The sequence below is a fragment of the Pseudophryne corroboree genome, chromosome 9 (assembly GCF_028390025.1).
Source record: "Pseudophryne corroboree isolate aPseCor3 chromosome 9, aPseCor3.hap2, whole genome shotgun sequence".
NCBI lineage: Eukaryota > Metazoa > Chordata > Amphibia > Anura > Myobatrachidae > Pseudophryne > Pseudophryne corroboree.
In genome coordinates this window covers 353,735,499-353,754,827 of record NC_086452.1, presented here as the reverse complement: position 1 = coordinate 353,754,827, position 19,329 = coordinate 353,735,499, and the positions used below count along the sequence as shown (strand labels likewise).

At 45.0% G+C, this 19,329-nt stretch overlaps 1 protein-coding gene across 2 annotated transcripts in view; it reads left to right on the top strand.

Moving 5' to 3' along the window:
- Window positions 1-19,329, top strand: part of PRKCD (protein kinase C delta) — a 176,467-nt gene that overhangs the window by 111,760 nt on the left and 45,378 nt on the right. For both annotated transcript variants that reach the window (XM_063940690.1, XM_063940689.1), the window contains exons 10-14: window positions 289-385; window positions 480-610; window positions 691-864; window positions 1,237-1,328; window positions 15,226-15,288. In XM_063940690.1, coding sequence (XP_063796760.1) covers window positions 289-385; window positions 480-610; window positions 691-864; window positions 1,237-1,328; window positions 15,226-15,288 — 557 coding nt within the window. The remainder of the gene's footprint in view (window positions 1-288; window positions 386-479; window positions 611-690; window positions 865-1,236; window positions 1,329-15,225; window positions 15,289-19,329) is intronic.

Here is a 19,329-nt window from a genome sequence, read left to right as displayed (position 1 = left end):
ATGAGTAAATTCTTCTTCTTATTATTATTATTATCCTTTATTTATATGGCGCCACAAGGGTTCCGCAGCGCCCAATTACAGAGTACATATGCACATAATCAAAACAGGAAAACAGTGACTTACAGTTGAAGACAATATAGGACGAGTACAGGGTAACTAAGCATAACTACACCAGTAAATGACAGAGATAAGTTCCAGGTGGCCAAAAAACTGCGGGATCTGGGCAGTTGAGGATTATTAAAGTAAGAAAAGTATAATATATACAATAATTAAATGTCTTTATTTTAGAAATCCAGCAGGAAATCAGATTCCAGTCTGGATAACTTTGGTATTTACCAGGGTGTCATCCCGAAGGGTCCAGGAGCAAAAGGCACTGATTCTTTAGGCAAGTGTGTTAAGTGGTGGACTAAATAGCTCTTCATCCTGTTTTATGTTGCAGAAGTCTATTCTGGTAAATTGACTTTCCATTTCTCCAGCAGACAATCAGTATGACAAGCTATGGGAAGGACTTAGCCCGCAGCCCACAGTTAAGGTCTCCAGTCTCGGCAGTCGTCTCACAGCAGATAATTTTATTTTTCACAAGGTCCTTGGAAAAGGCAGCTTTGGGAAGGTAATTATCTATGGCACTTCCAGAGTTTCTCCTGGTCTTCTGAACAGTTCACCAATGTGTCCCCAATATGCTTCTTATAGGTGCTATTGGCTGAGCTAAAACGTAAGAATGAGTTCTTTGCCGTGAAAGCCCTGAAAAAGGACGTAGTGCTGATCGACGATGATGTGGAGTGTACAATGGTGGAGAAACGCGTGCTGGCCATGGCCTGGGAAAACCCTTTTCTCACCCACATTTACTGCTCCTTCCAGACCAAGGTAACCAGAGTTCAATGGGAGGATCTTGACCCAGTTTTATTATAGTGTGTCTTGTGTTCCTGGAGAAAGTGGATGAAGGCATTTGTGTGTAGAGTGTTGATTTTGTGGGATAAAACAAAGTTCTGCTTTGTGCTAACTAAGAGCTTGTGATATCCATGATTTCATGTTATGAGTGCTGAGCGTATCGGTAAGCTGCATTCTCATCAAAGATTGGTTGGACGACATCCCGACTCTAAATTTATCCAAATGTTGAAAGGTCTCTTTTTGCTTTGTGTTGGGCAAGTTTATTAATTGAACCTTTAATAGTGTAATATAGAGCTAAAGAAGGTTTTCTCTGTTCTAATATGGAATTCTACTTATATGCCATAAAAGGAACATCTCTTCTTTGTCATGGAATTTCTGAATGGAGGAGATCTGATGTTCCATATACAGGACAAGGGTCGTTTCGATCTCTACAGGGCTACGTAAGTATTTGCCACATACTGGTAAAAGTATCTGGAGGGAAGGAAACTTTTGAAACGGGAGAAGAACAAAGCGTTATACTGTATGCATACATATGAAATGATGATTTGCCATAAATGGCCACAAATAATATACATTGACATATTATGGCAAATATGAGTAAGTGGAGACTGTCCAGGGACACAGTGGAGTTGGTTCAGAGTTGCACGCAAGTTGGGGCAACGCCTGCATCCATCTTCTGTAAAAGTAGCTGTCATTACTATCTGTACACATTTGCACCATCCCTATCCATAGTGCATACCCTCAACATGCCCACAGAACACTTCTACTACATGTGAACACCTGGTTGCCATTCAGTTGCACCCATTCAGCTGCAAATGCTGACTGAGTTGCATACCTCTCTGAGCCACCTGCAGTTGGTCATAGTTGTATAAGCGCCACCACAGAGTATGTGCAGTGCTAAAACCTGCAAGATCTGTCCGCAAAATTGAGTTGCATGCATGTCTGAGTCTGTACACGTAAGTCATATAAAGAAGGGATTATGTGTCTCTTGCATCACATCTGAGGGACATTGAATACCAAGGGGTATAGGGACTGCTGTCCAAGGAGCAGTCACAGGTACAGAATAAAAAGAAAGGGAAAGCAAACAAGCGCCTACTAGCGTGGTAAATTAGTATGCAATGGATATTAGTAATAGAATGAATTTATGGTTAATATTAGAGATGTGCGGTATCGGATTTACTCGGTTCTTAACGCCAGAATTAACGCAAGTTCGGATTTATCCGGATTTTTCTAAATGGCTATCCAAAACATGTGACATCCGAGAGCCAATAAGACGCCGTTTTGAGATCCAGGTAAATCTGAGTAAATCCGAACCCGCACATCTCTAGTAAATATGCGTACCAATTATATAGAGAGGTGCAGAAATCCTAATATCAGATGCGTATTAGTAAACGCAATGTATATAGTCCCAGGTAGCGCTTAATAATATATATACACAACAGTAAATATGAATGAATGATTTTTAATAAGAATAAGAAATAGTATAAACTTCCTAGGGGTATATGTATAAAATTGGATATAAATAATGCACTTCTAAAGATATCATTATACCATGGTTTTTCTCACAGTCTTGTTACTGCTGTCTCGTATAACTGTGGCTCTTATTCTCCACTCATGTAAAAACATGACAGAGAATTGTGAAGTCGTCGCATAGAAAGCATTTATTAAAACACAAACATCCATAAGAATAAACAACATTATAAGTGATCCCTACCCACCAGGGAACAGGAGTGGCTAAGTATTCCGATATAAATATCACTATTCGATCAGGCAGTTTACAAGCAAAGTTCAAACACTAAAATTTCAATATATTAAAATGAGTCAATAAGGCAAGTCCCATATAACATCACCTTATAAACATCTGAAGGATAAGGTCATAGTCCCAACATCCACTTCTGGACTTCATCAGGGGTAAAGAGAGGATTGCATCCAGATTAACAGCCTTATATAGCCCATAAATGAGGGAATGCTGAAGCCTGGGGCTTCCGTTCCTAAGTCAGCTCTTCCCATAGTAGCTAACACATGTCAACCACCACATATCTCAATAGTGCACGTTTGTACATATTGCCCCAGAATATACATATATTATGTCCATTTTGATATTTTCCACCCAATACACTGTTTTCATACACTTCCGGTAACGGAACACATTTGGAATGCATCCACTTAGGAAGTGATGTCCGTACCCTCCACTTCCACTGCATACGGGTGCAGACTAAACCTGCGTGTAGGATGCCTCCTCCTCTTCTACATCCTGTAGTGCTTCAGTTTCTGTTTTTGTGTCCAAAGAGTGGGCATCTTTCTTATCACTGGGCTGTTGTTTTCTTGTGTTCATAACTATTTAGCAGCATTGCTAATGCAAAATGCAGCTATGAACTCGGCTGGAGGGCAGGTAGGAGCCCCTCTCTGCACTCACCCCACCATGTCTGCCCTTGTGCTTCGGTGCTCCCCGGCCAGGGACTGGTATGTGGCCCGAGAGTGACCTACAGGCGCCGCAAATACTAACTCGTGGGTGCTAGATTGATGATTTGGTATGCAGAACTAAAGCAATTGCCAATACAGCACTATACTATATTTGTGGCACTTGATCACAACTGTGTTGAAGTATTACACTGTTGTGGTTTTTATATATACTATATATGGGGTGTGGTGGGGATATTCTATTAAGGGTTGGGTATGGGATGCCGGCAGTCAGAATATAGACAGCGGCATCCCGACCACCATAATCCCGACAGTTTGAATTAAATTAAATAACCATTCCCCTAACCCTCCCTCCCCACAGCCTAACCCTAACCCTCCCTGGCATACTAACAGTCAGGATTCCGGTGTCTGCATTTTGGCAGGTGTCTGTATTCCGGCGCCGGTATTCTGAACACCGGCATCCCGTCCTCCTGGATACCAACTACATCCCTTTAATTGTATGTGTATACATACATATATGCACACAGACATACATATATTTGTATGCTCCTTATTGTGTCCCATCCCCCTTCTGTAAGTTTATTACGGACTGCTAAATGAAACAACACCCTGAAATAGTGCTATGGCTGTCATCTCTTCCCAACTTCTCTCCACCCCATCCTAAGATATGCCCCACACTCTCTCTTTGGAAGGCCCTAAGATGTCTTCCTTTTATTTCATCGGTCTTTGGCCCTCTCACCTCTTTTTTTGGCTAAACCTAGATTCCCACCGGGTATCTCTGTGGGTCTCTTTAGAGTCAGTCAGCTGGTGAAGAATACAACTATTAAACAATTTCCGAGATTCAAGAAAAATGGGATATCCCACATTCTGATTTTTGGAAGTTCCTACAAGTTAAGCAAATAGGACAGCCCTTTCCTTTCTTCTTCCTGCCTTGGGGATGCGTTTGGCATCCTGCCAGTCGGGATGGGGATGCCGGAATCTCGACACTGACCGGAATACCAATGCAGCCATCCCGACTTCACTGCTGGGGAGGCTGTGGGCAGGGTGGAGTTAGGGTTAGGCACCCCCAGGGAAGGGTTAAGGTTAGGCTGCAGGGGAGGGAGTGTTGGGTGGGTGGCCGGGACAGCCGGCATCATGGGCTCCAAGATATCGTATGTATCCCCTGCCTTGTATTTCTTTTTTTTCCCTCTTAGTTACTGTTATTCTTTATAAGATGAATTAAGAATTTTATGTACTAGCTGAAGTACCCGGCGTTGCCTGGGTTTAAGTTATTAAGGCCCAAATGTATTAATCCTTAACGAGAGATAAAGTGGAGACGGATAAAGAGACCGGCCAACCTTCTGTAATTTTTCAAACACAGCCTGTGACATGGCAGTTAGGAGCTGATTGGCTGGTGCTTTATCACTCCAGTTTATCTCTTGTTAAAGCTTAATACATTTGGGCCATTTTTATCAATGAGTTGGATGTAACTGTCAACATTTTAAAAATAATTAGCAGCTCTTCCAACACACCCATGAGGTGGCTGCCTAGTGTCGTTTTTTTTGGGGGGGGGGTCGCCATTAGCCCTAATCCCCATTTTTTGTTCTGTTCATTTTTATAGTAACAAAAAAATCACTTTAAAAAAAGAGAAACACTGTAAAGGTGTAAGGATTATTGTTGTAAACTGGAGGAATCAGAAACATGTCTTTCTCAATCATGTGACTGTTTACCTCATGTCTCCCCTATTTAAAAATAAAAAATATGAAAAAGAAAAAAAGAGAGAAATTCTGTAAAAGTGTAAATATTATTATTGATTATTGGGAGGGTGTAGCCAAGACTGGGTGAACCCTCATGCCGGTCAGATACCTGGTCGGAAAGCCAGCAGACAGACCAGTCTGCGGCGGAACAAAATCACACACAAAAAAAAGAGGCAGATAGCTGAAGAGAAAATTAAAGAAATATCAAAAAACAGGAATAAGACCAAGAAGAGATAGACAGACAAAGCAGGACTCAATTAAATTTGGTAGAGAAGGAAGTATAAAAAAAAAGAAAGAGAAAAGCAAACCACACAGTATTCAAAGGGTGCAGTCAAAAAACACTGTACTTCCCTGTCCAACAATCTCAGAAGTAAGAGACCTCCCAGTTCCAGCAACAGAGATACTGTATGAATCACCTAAAAGAGATTTACCTGTCTCATCCCTCGTTGTCGCCAATCACGTTGTTTTCATGCTGCCTTGGCCTGTAGAGTAGTAGCTGTTTGGATTGTTTTGTCGATCTGAGACTGGTAGATTGCATTGAAGTTGTAGCAATGTGCACGGCACCGGGGGCCAATGGTGTTAGACTCAAACCATTGAATAAAGCATGGTAAATGGAAGACATGGCAGCAGGAAGCCCTTCCTGAGGTTGGTCTTTGTGAGGTTGGTCTTCCTGAAGTTGCCCTTGTTATGACCGGAGACGTCCTGATCTCAGCTACGTCTTTTTGATGTTCTGTAGTGGACCCGGTCTGGGCTAATTCCCTCTGGCTCATTGCAGCTGCTGATCACAATAAAAAAAGTAGGTGCACAAAAGTAAAAAAAAGAAAATTTTACAAAATCACACACACAGCACGGATCTGATTGTGTGCTCTGATATGGTCCCTTGTTGGAAGTACTCACTAGGTACAGAGTACAGACTAGTTTGCTGTTCCAGAGGCTTTTCTCATGCGACAGCACCAGCTTCAACTGAGTAAATGCCAGTGATATTGCCGTGCGCTGGGGTTTTATACCATGGAGAATTCAAATGTGGAATGCGGGCGGCAGTTGGTGATGGCTGTGCATCAGCTGTCTGCCCTATACTCCACACCATCATCTCCCTACTGATATTACACAGTGACACATGTGGGAAATCGGGGAATTACATGTTAGTTCTGAGGAGTCATTACACCAAGTGGTTTGGGGCATTTACTGCAACCATCTCGGTTCTGTTGCTGGACCCAGTGAGCCCAACTGTCATTGCTGCTGCCAGCAATTGATGATCTCTGTGGTGACAGCTGCCAAACATTATAACTATCTATCTGTCTGTCTATCTATCTATCTATCTATCTATCTATCTATCTATCTATCTATCTATCTATCTATCTATCTATCACGTCCTAGTGGATACTGGGGAATGTACTTTAGTACCATGGGGTATAGATCGGGTCCATTGGAACCTGGAACTTTAAGAATTAGTGCTGGCTCCTCCCCTCTATGCCCCTCCGAGCATACTCAGTTTAGAAAATGTGCCCAAGGAGCAGGGTGCATATCTCTGGAGCTCCTGAGAGTTTTCTTCAGAATTTGATTTGGTTTATTTTTTTCAGGCAATACTGGTTGGCAAACAGTCTGCCTGCTTCGTGGGACTTAGGAGGGGACCGAACCAACTTAATATAGAGTTAATGGTTCGTATCCCTGCTGACAGGACACTGAGTTCTTGAAGTGCTGTGTGTATGAGCCCGCACCGACAGCATGCCGCCACCCCTAACAGATGCCAAAGACAGATGCAGTGCTGTCAGTGTTACAACGGAATCTCGGTTCGTGGGTCCCCGGTGACAATGGCGGCATAAGGGCGCAGCGGTCACGGGCCACGAGCTGCAGTGCCCGCCGCGGACCCACACTGGCTGAAGAAACGGGGTTGTTCGCTCTGTTTTTTACCTCAAATCTGCTTTTTACACACCATACAAGCCAGTATAAATGATAGGGACCGCACACTATGGAAGGAGCGGGACCAGCAGCCAGAAGGTGCCTTTTCCTGCTGCTGCTGCTACTACTACAGGCTGCATGCTGACGCTGCTCCTCCACAACGGCCACTGAACCACCACTGTACTGGTACCAGGGGGTCTAATAGGAAGGGGGGAGCACATATATATATATATATATATATATACAGCGTGTACACCCCTGTCCATTTAGCAAACAAATCTATATATAATATACCCAGCAGAGCTTTGCTTTGGACTGTGGTATTGTGTGCTGGTTTCTATCCTCTCTGTGTCACTCCATACAGGGCTGTTTGGGGTTACTGTGTCTGTACACTAACTGTGTCGTTTACACTGTATTCTTATTAACACTGTGTTATCTGCTATAAGAATGTCTGGGAACAAATCTGTGTGTCCCTCATGTAACACTAAGTTTACACCTTCCTCACAGGGATCTTTACTGTGTACCCAGTGTTCTCTGCCTTCACAGGCCAGTGCTAAGCTGGAACCTGAGTGGTTAGAATAATTTAAAACAATGATTGCTAATATTAATACTGAGTTGGCTACGGCTAAGCATGAAAGACAGACCCTAAAACAGTCTATGGATGATTTCCTAGTTAAGGCTGCAGACCGCAGGCAGGCTACTCAGCCCCCTCTGGTGGTCTCTCATAAATGTACGCTTCCACGGGAACTCCAGTCTGACTCTGAGACTGACTTGCTGGAGTTGGATGAGGCAGAGCTGGAGGTGGACGAGGATAATTCCCTGTCCCCTCGAGTTGAGGCCCTAATTTATGCCATTAGGGAGGTCCTCGACATACACGATAAGGAGGCAGAACCTGAACAGGAATTGTATTTTAATGTAAAGCAAAAATCCTCGGTCACCTTTCCTGCTTCAGAGGAGCTAAACTCCCTGTCTAAGGAGGCGTGGGTAAACCCTGACAAATTCATTACCCCAAAACGGTTATTGAATTCCTTTCCCTTTCCTGCAGAGGACAGAGAAGTTTGGGAAAATCGCCCGTCAGTGTCCAGGCTGTCACGTAAAATTGTACTGCCTGTACTTTGGGCTATCTCCCTCAAAGACCCAGCTGATCTTAAAATTGAAACTACACTCAAATCAGTTTATACTGCAGTGGGTGGAGCTCAACGGCCCACTATTGCTTGTGGCTGGATTTCTAGGGCCATGGTAAAATGGTCTGAAAATATAGTAAGTAGGTTGGACTCCCTGCCACAGGAGGAGACCATTACCCTACTGCACCACATACAGGATGCGGCTAACTTTGAGTGAAGCCATTAATGAATTATGCCTCATCAATGGCCGTACTACGGCTGTGGCAGTTTCGGCCCGCAGAGCTCTGTTGCTGCGACAATGGTCAGCGGATGCTGATACCAAAAAAGGCGTAGAAAACCTTCCTTTTACAGGGGATGCCCTGTTTGGAGAGGAGCTGAACAAGTGGATCTCCCAGGCAACGGCGGGTAAGTCTACCTATCTGCCATCTGCTGCACCTCATGCTAGATGTTCCTACCCTGGGCCCTCATTGTAGTCCTTTTCATGAGGCGAGATTGAGGCAGAACCAGAGGTGCCTCCAATGCTGCTAGAGGATCTTGTGGTAAGTCCCGTAAGCCAGCGGCCGCTGGATCTCTGGATCAGTACTCCGGATCCTCATCCATGAAGCCCTCCGTGTGACGATTGTCCCCAGTAGCAAGGCGATTTCCAGGTAGGTGCTTGACTTCAACACTTTGCCCAGGTCTGGGCACTGTCCTGCCGGGATCCTTGGGTGAGGGACCTCATATTCCAAGGTTACCGTTTGGAGTTTCAAGCACTACCTCCTCCGATTCTTTGAGTCATGCTTACCAGCAAGACGCCATTCAAAAACTACTGAAAACAGAGGTTGTTGGCCCAGTACCTGCTACATCACACAAACAGGGGTTTTACTCCAGTCTGTTTGTTGGTTCGGTTTGACCCATCTTGAACCTCAAATCTTTGAACCCATACCTAGGTGTGTTCAAATTCAAGATGGAATCACTGCGTGCTGTGGTTCACAGTTTGGGGGAGGGGAAATTCCACATATCCCTGGATGTCAAGGATGCTTACCCGCATATTCCCATTTGGCCTCCCCATCAGGCTTACCTTCGGTTCGCTAGTGAAGTGGTTGGGCCAGGTCTGTGATGTCTGGATTACGGTCCTGCTATATAATCCGTAATCAATGTATTTTGAAGTAAGGGATTGGGGCCATGATGACTCAAATCATCTCTGCCCCCTGGATTTCCACAGAGATTTTAAAAGTAGGCAAGTATTCCTTATTGCTCCATATCTGTCTATATGTCTATACTAGTACAGTGCTCTCATTATCCAATGTGCATTAGAAAGAGAAAAATGCAGTGTTATTACTAAGGATCTATTCATTATAGAGAGAAGCCTATTTAATCATCCCCCTGGCCCCTGATAGCTATTACAAGGTATTGCTGATGATGGCTTTCTCACGCATAAATAACCTATTTACAAAGGATATCACCATCATTTATTATTCAAGTAAAGCATTTTTTCCTAAGTGAACATAAACCAAATCTATTTTTACAATTGTTTTTATTTTTTTAAGCTGCTACTGTCAGGTCCTGGCTTCCGGTTCCACTGTGCAAGCGTTGGGTCCCAAGATTAATTGGTGAGGCAGTAACAGTCCTCCTACTGCTACCAGACAGTATCACTAGTGAGCTCACCATCGTCCAGCCGCCCCATTGAAGCTGTAATTGAACAGGTGGAGATATAAGAGTTTCACTCAGATAAGCAGTGATATGAAATCTCTTCTATTGTCACTTTTGTTACATAGACCCCCAAGTGTCTGCCTGTATTGATTCTATGTTTGTATCATACCGTACGCCACCATCCTTCAACATGGCTGCAGATCATCCTTGATGATTACTCGTCCACCCAGATCTACTCAGTAGGAGCCTGGTTTTGTTTTTTTTTAGAACTTGGCTCTGTTGGCTGATCCTTTGGGGTGGTCTTCTGTTTGCCGGCGGCCGGGCTCCCGACGCCCAGCATACCGGCGCCTGGAGGGAGAATAGATGGCCGTGCCGCAGCGTGGCGAGCGCAGCGAGCCCGCAAGGGGCTCATTTGTGCTCGCCCAGCTGTCGGTATGCCGGCGGTCAGGATTCCGGCGCCGGTATGCTGGCCGCCGGCATACCATACTACACCTATCCTTTGAGCTAAGGGCCTTTCTGATCAGGTAATTCAGACCATAATAAAAACAAGAAAGCCATCCTCTGCCGCGAATTACCACTGTATTTGGAGGGCTTACATCTCCTGTAATTCCTGCATGATTGCTTGTACAGTGGATTGACACTATCTTCACTGAAGTTCAGGTTTCGGCCTTTTCAATCTTTTTTCCAATGTACAATACTGTGCAAAAGTTTTGGGCAGGTGTGGAAAGATGCTGCACAGTAAGAATGCTTTCAAAAATAGAAGTGTTAATAGTTTTTATTTTTATCAATTAACAAAATGCGAATGAACAGAAGAGAAATCTAAATCAAATCAATATTTGGTGTGACCACCCTTTCCCTTCAAAATAGCATCAATTCTTCCAGGTACACTTGCCCAAAGTCAGAGATTTTGTAGGATTATAGGGGGTTAGTCAGACTTGATCGCTCTTCTGCCAATTTGCAGCGGTCTGCGATCAGATAGCTGCCGCCCACACAGAGTGAAAACCCGCCCTGTGCAAGTCTGCATACGGCTTGCAAAAATCTAGGCGATCACCGGTCAGCTGCAAATCCGTTCGCAACACACTCACCATCTACTGAGTTTTCCAGTCTGTGCGTAGTCCTGGACCTACTCCTACAATGCGTTAGAATCAGGCTGATCGGGGTCGGAGCGGACGTCGCACACCCTTCCTGAAAACGCTTGGCACGTCCTGCGTTTATCCGGACACTCCCAGAAATGGACAGTTACCACCTCCAAACATCAGCTTCCTGTCAATCAACTTGCGTACGGCTAGCGATCAAAAAAGTAGCTACCAGCAAAAGAATTGCAGTGCTTACAGCTGGTGCAAAACACAGCTGCCAAGCTATTAACCAACCAGCCCCGTTCTAGCCACATAACACCCATCCTCTACTCCCTTCACTGGCTGCCTGTACGGTGGCGAATCATCTTCAAGATTGGCTTACTGAGTTTCAAAGCATTACATGACCAAGGCCCAAGGTACCTGAAACAGCTTCTGACCCCATACTGCCCCACTCGATTACTGTGATCTGTAGATGAAGGACTTTTAGCAGTACCTAGAATCTACCGTAATTCATCTGGGGGTCGAGCTTTTAGTCATGCGGCTCCGACTCTATGGAACTCACTTCCCCGCACAGTGCGAGAGGCCCCAACTATAGAATCCTTCAAAAGTAGACTCAAGACTTTTCTGTTTACTCAAGCATTTCCCTAATGTCCCTTTTAGTATCTTCATGCTTCTGTATTTTATGAAAATGTACTTCATTATTTTCTGTACTATATTATGCTATGTATCTGTTAAGCGCCTTGAGTCCTATTGGAGAAAGAGCGCTATATAAATAAAATTATTATTATTATTATTAATTTATGAAAATAAACTATTAACAATTTTATTTTTGAAAGTATTCTTACGTTGCAGCATTTTTCCACACCTGCCTAAAACTTTTGCACAGTACTGTGCATTGGGGGTAATTCAGGCCTGACCGCTGCTGTGCGTTGTCGCACAGCGGGCGATCAGGTCCAAACTGTGCATGCGTATTCACCGTAATGTGCAGGCGCGTCGCACGGGTACAAAGCAGATCGCCGCTAAGTGATGGGTTTGTGCGACGGATCCGTTTGCACGGGCAATCGCAAGGAGATTGACAGGAAGAAGGCGTTTGTGGGTGTCAAATGGCCGTTTTCAGAGAGTGTCTGAAAAAACGCAGGGAGCGTTCCTGACGTCGGGTGTAGTACGGTATGCCGGCGCTCGGGCTCCCGGCGACCAGCATACTGGCGCCGGGAGCCCAACCGCCGGCATACTGACAGCGTGGCGAGCGCTAAGGAGCCCCTTGCGGGCTCGCTGCGCTTGCCACGCTGCGGGTACGGTGGTGCGCTACGCGCGTCACACTGTTTTATTCTCCCTCCAGGGGGGGTCGTGAACCCCCACGAGGGAGAATAGCTGTCAGTATGCCGGGTGTCGGGATTCCGGCGCCGGGATCCCGACATTCAGCATACTGAAGACCACCCCCTGACGTCAATTCCGGTCCCGGACAGGCTGATGTGATCGCAGTAGCTGAGTAAGTCGTGGGCTGTGCAGAGACTGTACAAAATTGATTGTACAGCTCTGCTACGCATGCGTTTGCACACTTGCACAGCTAAAATACACTCCCCCTGTAGGCGGTTATCGCAGCAGTGCAAAAATCGCTTGCTCGCGATCAAGTCTGAATTAGGCCCATTATGCTCTATGATCTGCACAAGAAAGGTTGGCTAGCAACTAAACAGTCGTTGGAAAAATCGATCACAGAAACCATCCGGAAAGCGCATGTTTCAGAGGTGGCTCCAGTTCCAGATTGCCTGGTGGCGACATTCTTCTAGATCGATGAGCGCCTCTTGGGTGATGCATCTCCATGCCTCTGTGGAGCAATTATGCAAGGGGCCACCTAGTCCTCAATCCATAGTTTTTCGAAAAGTTTTACAAATGTAATGATTTTGTAGCTATAAACACATGTTTTAGGTGTAAACTTTTGAGCATAGTCTTAGCTGCACATACTATCCCTTAAGGGACATCTTTGGGACTGCTCCATGGTATCAAGTGTCCCCCCAAATAGGATGCAAGAGAAAATAGGATTTTTGTTACTCTCTGTTATATCTGTGTCTCTTAATCCATCTAGGGGACGCTGCGCTAGATCCCTTTCTGTGTTGCACTTTGTTTCACACTCTCTTTGAGTGTTGTTCTTGCTCCGATTGTTATCTCTATTTCCTATGGGCTTACTAAAATTTAAACTGAAGTACTATGGTATCAAGAGGGGTGGTGTGGAGGCTGCCCAGAAACATGAGTGTTGTTTTTTTTGATTGTCTTTTTTTTTTTATAGATTTTTGAAAATTTACACCCACAATACAAAGTATAACTGAGACATGATCAATGTACATAAACACAAATATTGGCACATTGCATTTGCAAACGGTATAGGACAAAAACATTAAAGGAGCTAAAAGTAAGCGGCTCAGAAATAAACAGTAGGTCAAAACTTTGGAAGGGAAATTAAAGGAAAAAGAAACCAGGGTAAAAAGAAAAGGAAGCAAGTAAGCACTCATCCAATAGAGAAAATGTACAACTACGACCCCAGGTGATATAATAGAGATGCGGACACCAGAAGGCGCCATCTAGGACCACACACCACAGAAACTGGAGAATAATGGGGAACTTTGTAACAAATATAAACCCAGCTTGAAAAGCAGAATCAAAACACTATGGGGGGTATTCATTTAGTGCCGTTTTTTCGACTGGTCGAAAAAGAAACCCTGCACTTTTCGCCCGTTTTTTTAGGTTGAATTTACAGTCAACCTATTCAATGCTCGTGCCTTTTTTTTTGACTGGTCGAAAAATCTGCACAGGCGAGAACCACACGGATCGGCAAATTGTCGAATTTGCAGGCGTTTTCAAAAAAATGGGCGAAATGGGGTATATTCAATTAAAGTCGGATCCGTTCCGACATGTATTTGTCGGAATGGCTCCGACAAGAGCTATTCAATGGGGAAAATCAGCGGCTACAGCAGCGTAGCAGGAGGATGAGGCACCGCCGCCAGACCTCCCGGCAGCGTCCACCCGGCTCCAACAAGCAGGACCTTGCTTGCTGGAGCCGGGTGGACGCTGCCAGGAGCGGCGGCGGTGCCTCATCCTCCTGCTACGCTGCTCTCCCCCGTCTCCTCCTCTCAGCTCCCTCATCTCAATCCGGCTTTTTTTAAAGTCGGATTGAGATGGTCGGAAACGGGCCAAAACCTGTCAGATTTGGCCCCGTTTCCGACAGAAGCACGCGGATCGGCGGCTGGGTGTATTGAATAGGTCGGAACCCCTTCCAACCTAAAAAAAAGTCGTAAACTGACGTCTTTCCGACAGAAGGCAGCTTTCAACTGCAATTGAATATATCCCTATGTCTGTACCCCAAACCGAGCCGCTCATATGCAAACCTGACTATGGAAAACTGTCTAATAATAAACCAATATCGGGTCAAAATAAAGAAACTACAGCCAAAATTAAAAATCCCAGATTTTTGGGTCCCTTGCTAAGAAAATGATATAGATATATATTTAGATAGATATATAGAAATATATATGTCCTTATCGGAGTAGGACCCAGAAATGTGGGATTTTGGATAAGGGACACTCAACCTGTAATAAAATTGACATTGGCCATCTTCTCCGTAACATAAAGGACAAAATACACTACACTAATTAGCAATCGCCCTGATCCACCCACCTCCACCCTGTAGCTCACAAACAAGTTTAATTTATACTTGAGCATGCTTCTTGGACAGCACCCTCTGCACCCCATTGTCCCCCAGATGGATTAAGAGGAGCAGCACGGATGGTTTAGTGGTTAGCATTACTGCCTCACAGCACTGAGGTCATGGGTTAGATTCCCACCATGGCCCTAACTGTGCGGAGTATATTCTCCCCGTACTGGCATGGGTTTCCTCCGGGTACTCCGGTTTCCTCCCACAATCCAAAAATATATACTGGAAGGTTAATTGGCTCCCAACAAAATGAACCCTAGCATGAATGTGTGTACATGTGGTGGGGTATATAGATTGTAAGCTCCACTGGGACAGGGACTGATGTGAATGGACATATATTCAATGTAAAGCACTGTGGAATATGTGTGCGCTATAGAAATAACTGGTAGTAGTAGTAATAATAATAATTGAGAGAAATGGATTTAATGGTGAGTGCTAAAGATCTTATTTTCTCACTGTATATCCACACTCTGTCATGGTAGCTGGGCCATAGAATAGTTCTTGAATGATAGAAATTGCTGTTCAGAAGACGCTATATATGACAGCTTGTTACTTTTCCAAATAATGACCTTGTATACATAACTATTATGCCACAAAGTGTAAAATTATATTATTTTATATATAAATACAGAGGAATTCAAAATCATGTATAGTAACGTGAAGCTGTTGAGCATTAGTTACAGCTAAATGTGCAAACAAATATGTAGTGCTTTCACCTGACCTATATCCAATCTGTTCTGCAGGTTCTATGCAGCTGAGATAATATGCGGATTGCAGTTCCTTCACTCCAAGGGTATCATTTACAGGTAAGGCAAAACTCATATTACTTATCACTTGCCTTTTTAGCCGGTTTCCCTTTTCAGGCTTTCCAATGACTTTTTGACAGCTGTAAGTCTTCATTGGGTATGTCAAAGTCTCTCAGTATTCTGTACCCTTCATAGTGCTCTGGAGACTTCTGCATGAGAGGAGCAAATTACTTCTAGTGTGGGAGCAGCACCAATCTCTCTATATGCGGGAGCTATGGAATTAGTGTACAGCCACTGGATTGGATTACCTGTATACCTTAGTATGGGAGATATTCACTATTCCTCGTGCAGAGACCTATTTTATTTTAAAATATATTTTCGATATAAGTGTGAAACCTCTGCTTAGTTGACTGCCATATACAGTGAAATGTGATGCTGGCATTCACAAACTGCTTCTGCGCAGTCTAATGGCGTTTCCCTCTATGCCATGAACCAGGAGTGTAAGTTCATACCAGGCTCCCGGAGCCCAAATAGAAGGTGGAGCCCCTGTCCCTTCCCTTTGACTCACCAGTGGCATATATGGGAGAATAAAGATTCCTTATTGCTGCTAATTGCACAGATTAGGAATCTTTATTTTCAAGTGGTAACTGCAAATGATAACAGATAGAGCCATAAAGGTTTTATTTGAACAATTAGTGCACTACCTTACAATAACCTCTGCTCTCCTTTCTTTTATTATGTAAGACACAGTAGCAGACCGGCAGCCACAGCCGGATTAAAGGGGGGACACTTGGGGTCAATATATAAATATATATATAGTGTGTATATATGTGTATATATATATATATATATATATATATATATATATATATATGTGTGTATAGTAAATATTATTATATTAGTATAACTACATATATAGGTAACCCTCACTCCCTATCTTCCCCCCTATCCCTCTTCGTAGCCTGACCCTAACCATCCACCAGTGGTGCCTAACCCTACCTCTCCGCAGCCTAAACCTAACCACCCGCTCCCAGCAGCCTTAGCCTAATCTCTCCCAGCTCCCTCACCCCACCCTCCCCATCGCAGTCTGACACTAACCTGGCCCGGCATACAATACTTACAGTTGGAATGCTGGCAGTCTGGATTCCGGAATCAGCATTCTGATCTATGTCGGAGTTCCGGCGCCAGTCTTCTGGCCAGTGTCAGGATTCCGGCGTTGACATTCCGAATACCGGCATCCCAACCTCTGGTATGGTGACCGGTTCCCATTCCATTGGTATTATCGCATACAGTACTTCAATGTGATTTTGTGCCCAGATCTCACTGAAAAAGTGACTATTCATAAATGGGTCCCTAAATGGATTGAAAGTGTAAGAGAGAGGTTTATATTTTCACCTCAGTTAAACATTTCCACAAGAGGCAATAACCTTTAATAATATGTCCTACCAGTGACATCTACTATTTACTATGTTTCCTATTCAGGTTGTTACAATTTTGAAACTGCATTTATTTTAATTTTATTTGTCCTTGAATTACATGGCATGCTTTAAAGTTATGATTCAAATTAGAACCTAATTTAAGGATCTTTTTCACAATATTGGTATGTATATTTCTCTGACGTCCTAGTGGATGCTGGGGACTCCGTAAGGACCATGGGGAATAGAGGGCTCCGCAGGAGACTGGGCACTCTAAAGAAAGATTTAGTACTATCTGGTGTGCACTGGCTCCTCCCTCTATGCCCCTCCTCCAGACCTCAGTTAGAATCTGTGCCCGGACAGAGCTGGGTGCTTTTAGTGAGCTCTCCTGAGCTTGCTAATAAGAAAGTATTTTAGTTAGGTTTCTTATTTTCAGAGAGCTTCTGCTGGCAACAGACTCTCTGCTACGAGGGACTGAGGGGAGAGAAGCAAACCTACTAACTGCGGCTAGGTTGCGCTTCTTAGGCTACTGGACACCATTAGCTCCAGAGGGATCGAACACAGGACCTGACCTTGTCGTCCGTTCCCGGAGCCGCGCCGCCGTCCCCCTCGCAGAGCCAGAAGACAGAAGCCGGCAGAAGCGGAGAAGACATCGAAATCGGCGGCAGAAGACTCCTGTCTTCACATGAGGTAGCGCACAGCACTGCAGCTGTGCGCCATTGCGCCCACACTAACCCACACACTCCGGTCACTGTAGGGCGCAGGGGGGGGGGCGCCCTGGGCAGCATTTAGATACCTCCTGGCGAATGCTGCATATAAACAGTGGCAAACTGTTATATGTATGAGCCCCCGCCATTTATTTTACTAAAAATCGCGGGACAGAAGCTCGCCGCTGAGGGGGCGGGGCCTTCTTCCTCAGCACTCACCAGCGCCATTTTCCTTCCACAGCTCCGCTGAGAGGAAGCTACCCAGGCTCTCCTCTGCAGAATCACGGTAGAAGGGTAAAAAAGAGAGGGGGGGCACATAAATTTAGGCGCATAAATCATAATACAGCAGCTACTGGGTAAACACTAAGTTACTGTGTAATCCCTGGGTTATATAGCGCTGGGGTGTGTGCTGGCAGACTCTCTCCCTGTCTCTCCAAAAGGCCTGGTGGGGGTCCTGTCCTCATTTAGAGCTTCCCCTGTGTGTGTGGTGTGTCGGTACGCGTGTGTCGACATGTTTGACGAAGAGGGCTATGTGGAGGCAGAGCAAGTGCAGTTGACTGATGTGTCGCCGCCGACGGTGCCGACACCTGATTGGATGGATATGTGGAAAGTGTTAAATGATAATGTAAACTCCTTACATAAAAGGTTGGATAAAGCTGATATCCTACAGCGCAGAGGCCCTCAGGGTCTCAAAAGCGCCCACTATCCAAAATGGTTGACACAGATGTCGACACGGATTCTGACTCCAGTGTCGACGACGATGATGCAAAATTGCAACCAAAAATGACAAAAGCTATACGTTACATGATTATAGCGATGAAGGATATTTTGCACATATCAGAGGTAAACCCTGTCCCTGACAAGAGGGTTTATATGTATGGGTAGAAAAAGCAAGAGGTGACTTTTCCCCCTTCACATGAGTTAAATGAGTTATGTGAAAGAGCGTGGGATTCCCCAGATAAGAAAGTCCTGATTTCCAAAAGGTTACTTATGGCGTACCCTTTCCCGCCAGAGGACAGGGTGCGCTGGGAATCCTCCCCTAGGGTTGATAAAGCTCTGACACGCTTATCTAAGAAGGTGGCCCTGCCGTCGCAGGATACGGCCACCCTAAAGGATCCTGCAGATAGAAAGCAGGAAAGTATCCTGAAATCTGTTTATACACATTCAGGGACTCTACTGAGGCCGGCAATTGCGTCGGCGTGGATGTGTAGTGCTGTAGCAGCGTGGACAGATAATCTGTCTGAGAAAATGGATGCCCAGAGGGACATTTGCCTACTGGGCTTTAGAATTAATGCAATGTCAATTTCTGCCAGGAGGGTCCTGTGGACTCGGCAGTGGACAGGTGATGCCGACTCCAAAAAACACATGGAGGTGTTACCTTACAAGGGTGAGGAATTGTTTGGGGACGGTCTCTCGGACCTGGTTTCCACAGCTACTGCTGGGAAGTCAAACTTTTTGCCATATATTCCCTCACAACCGAAGAAAGCACCGTATTACCAAATGCAGTCCTTTCGCGCACAAAGAAGCAAGAAGGTCAGAGGTGCTTCCTTTCTTGCTAGAGGCAGGGGCAGAGGAAAAAAGCTGCACCTTACAGCTAGTTCCCAGGAACAGAAGTCCTCCCCGGCTTCCACTAAATCCACCGCATGACGCTGGGGCTCCATGGGTGGAGCCAGGAGCGGTGGGGGCGCGTCTCCGACATTTCAGCCACCAGTGGGTTCGCTCACAGGTGGATCCCTGGGCTATACAGATTGTGTCTCAGGGATACAAGCTGGAATTCGAGGTGATGCCCCCTCAACGTTACCTAAAATCGTCCCTGCCAGCTTCCCCCATAGAAAGGGAAGTAGTGGTAGCGGCAATTCACAAGCTATTTCTCCAGCAGGTGGTGGTAAAGGTTCCCCTTCATCAACAGGGGAAGGAATACTATTCCACAATGTTTGTGGTACCGAAACCGGACGGTTCGGTCAGACCTATATTAAATT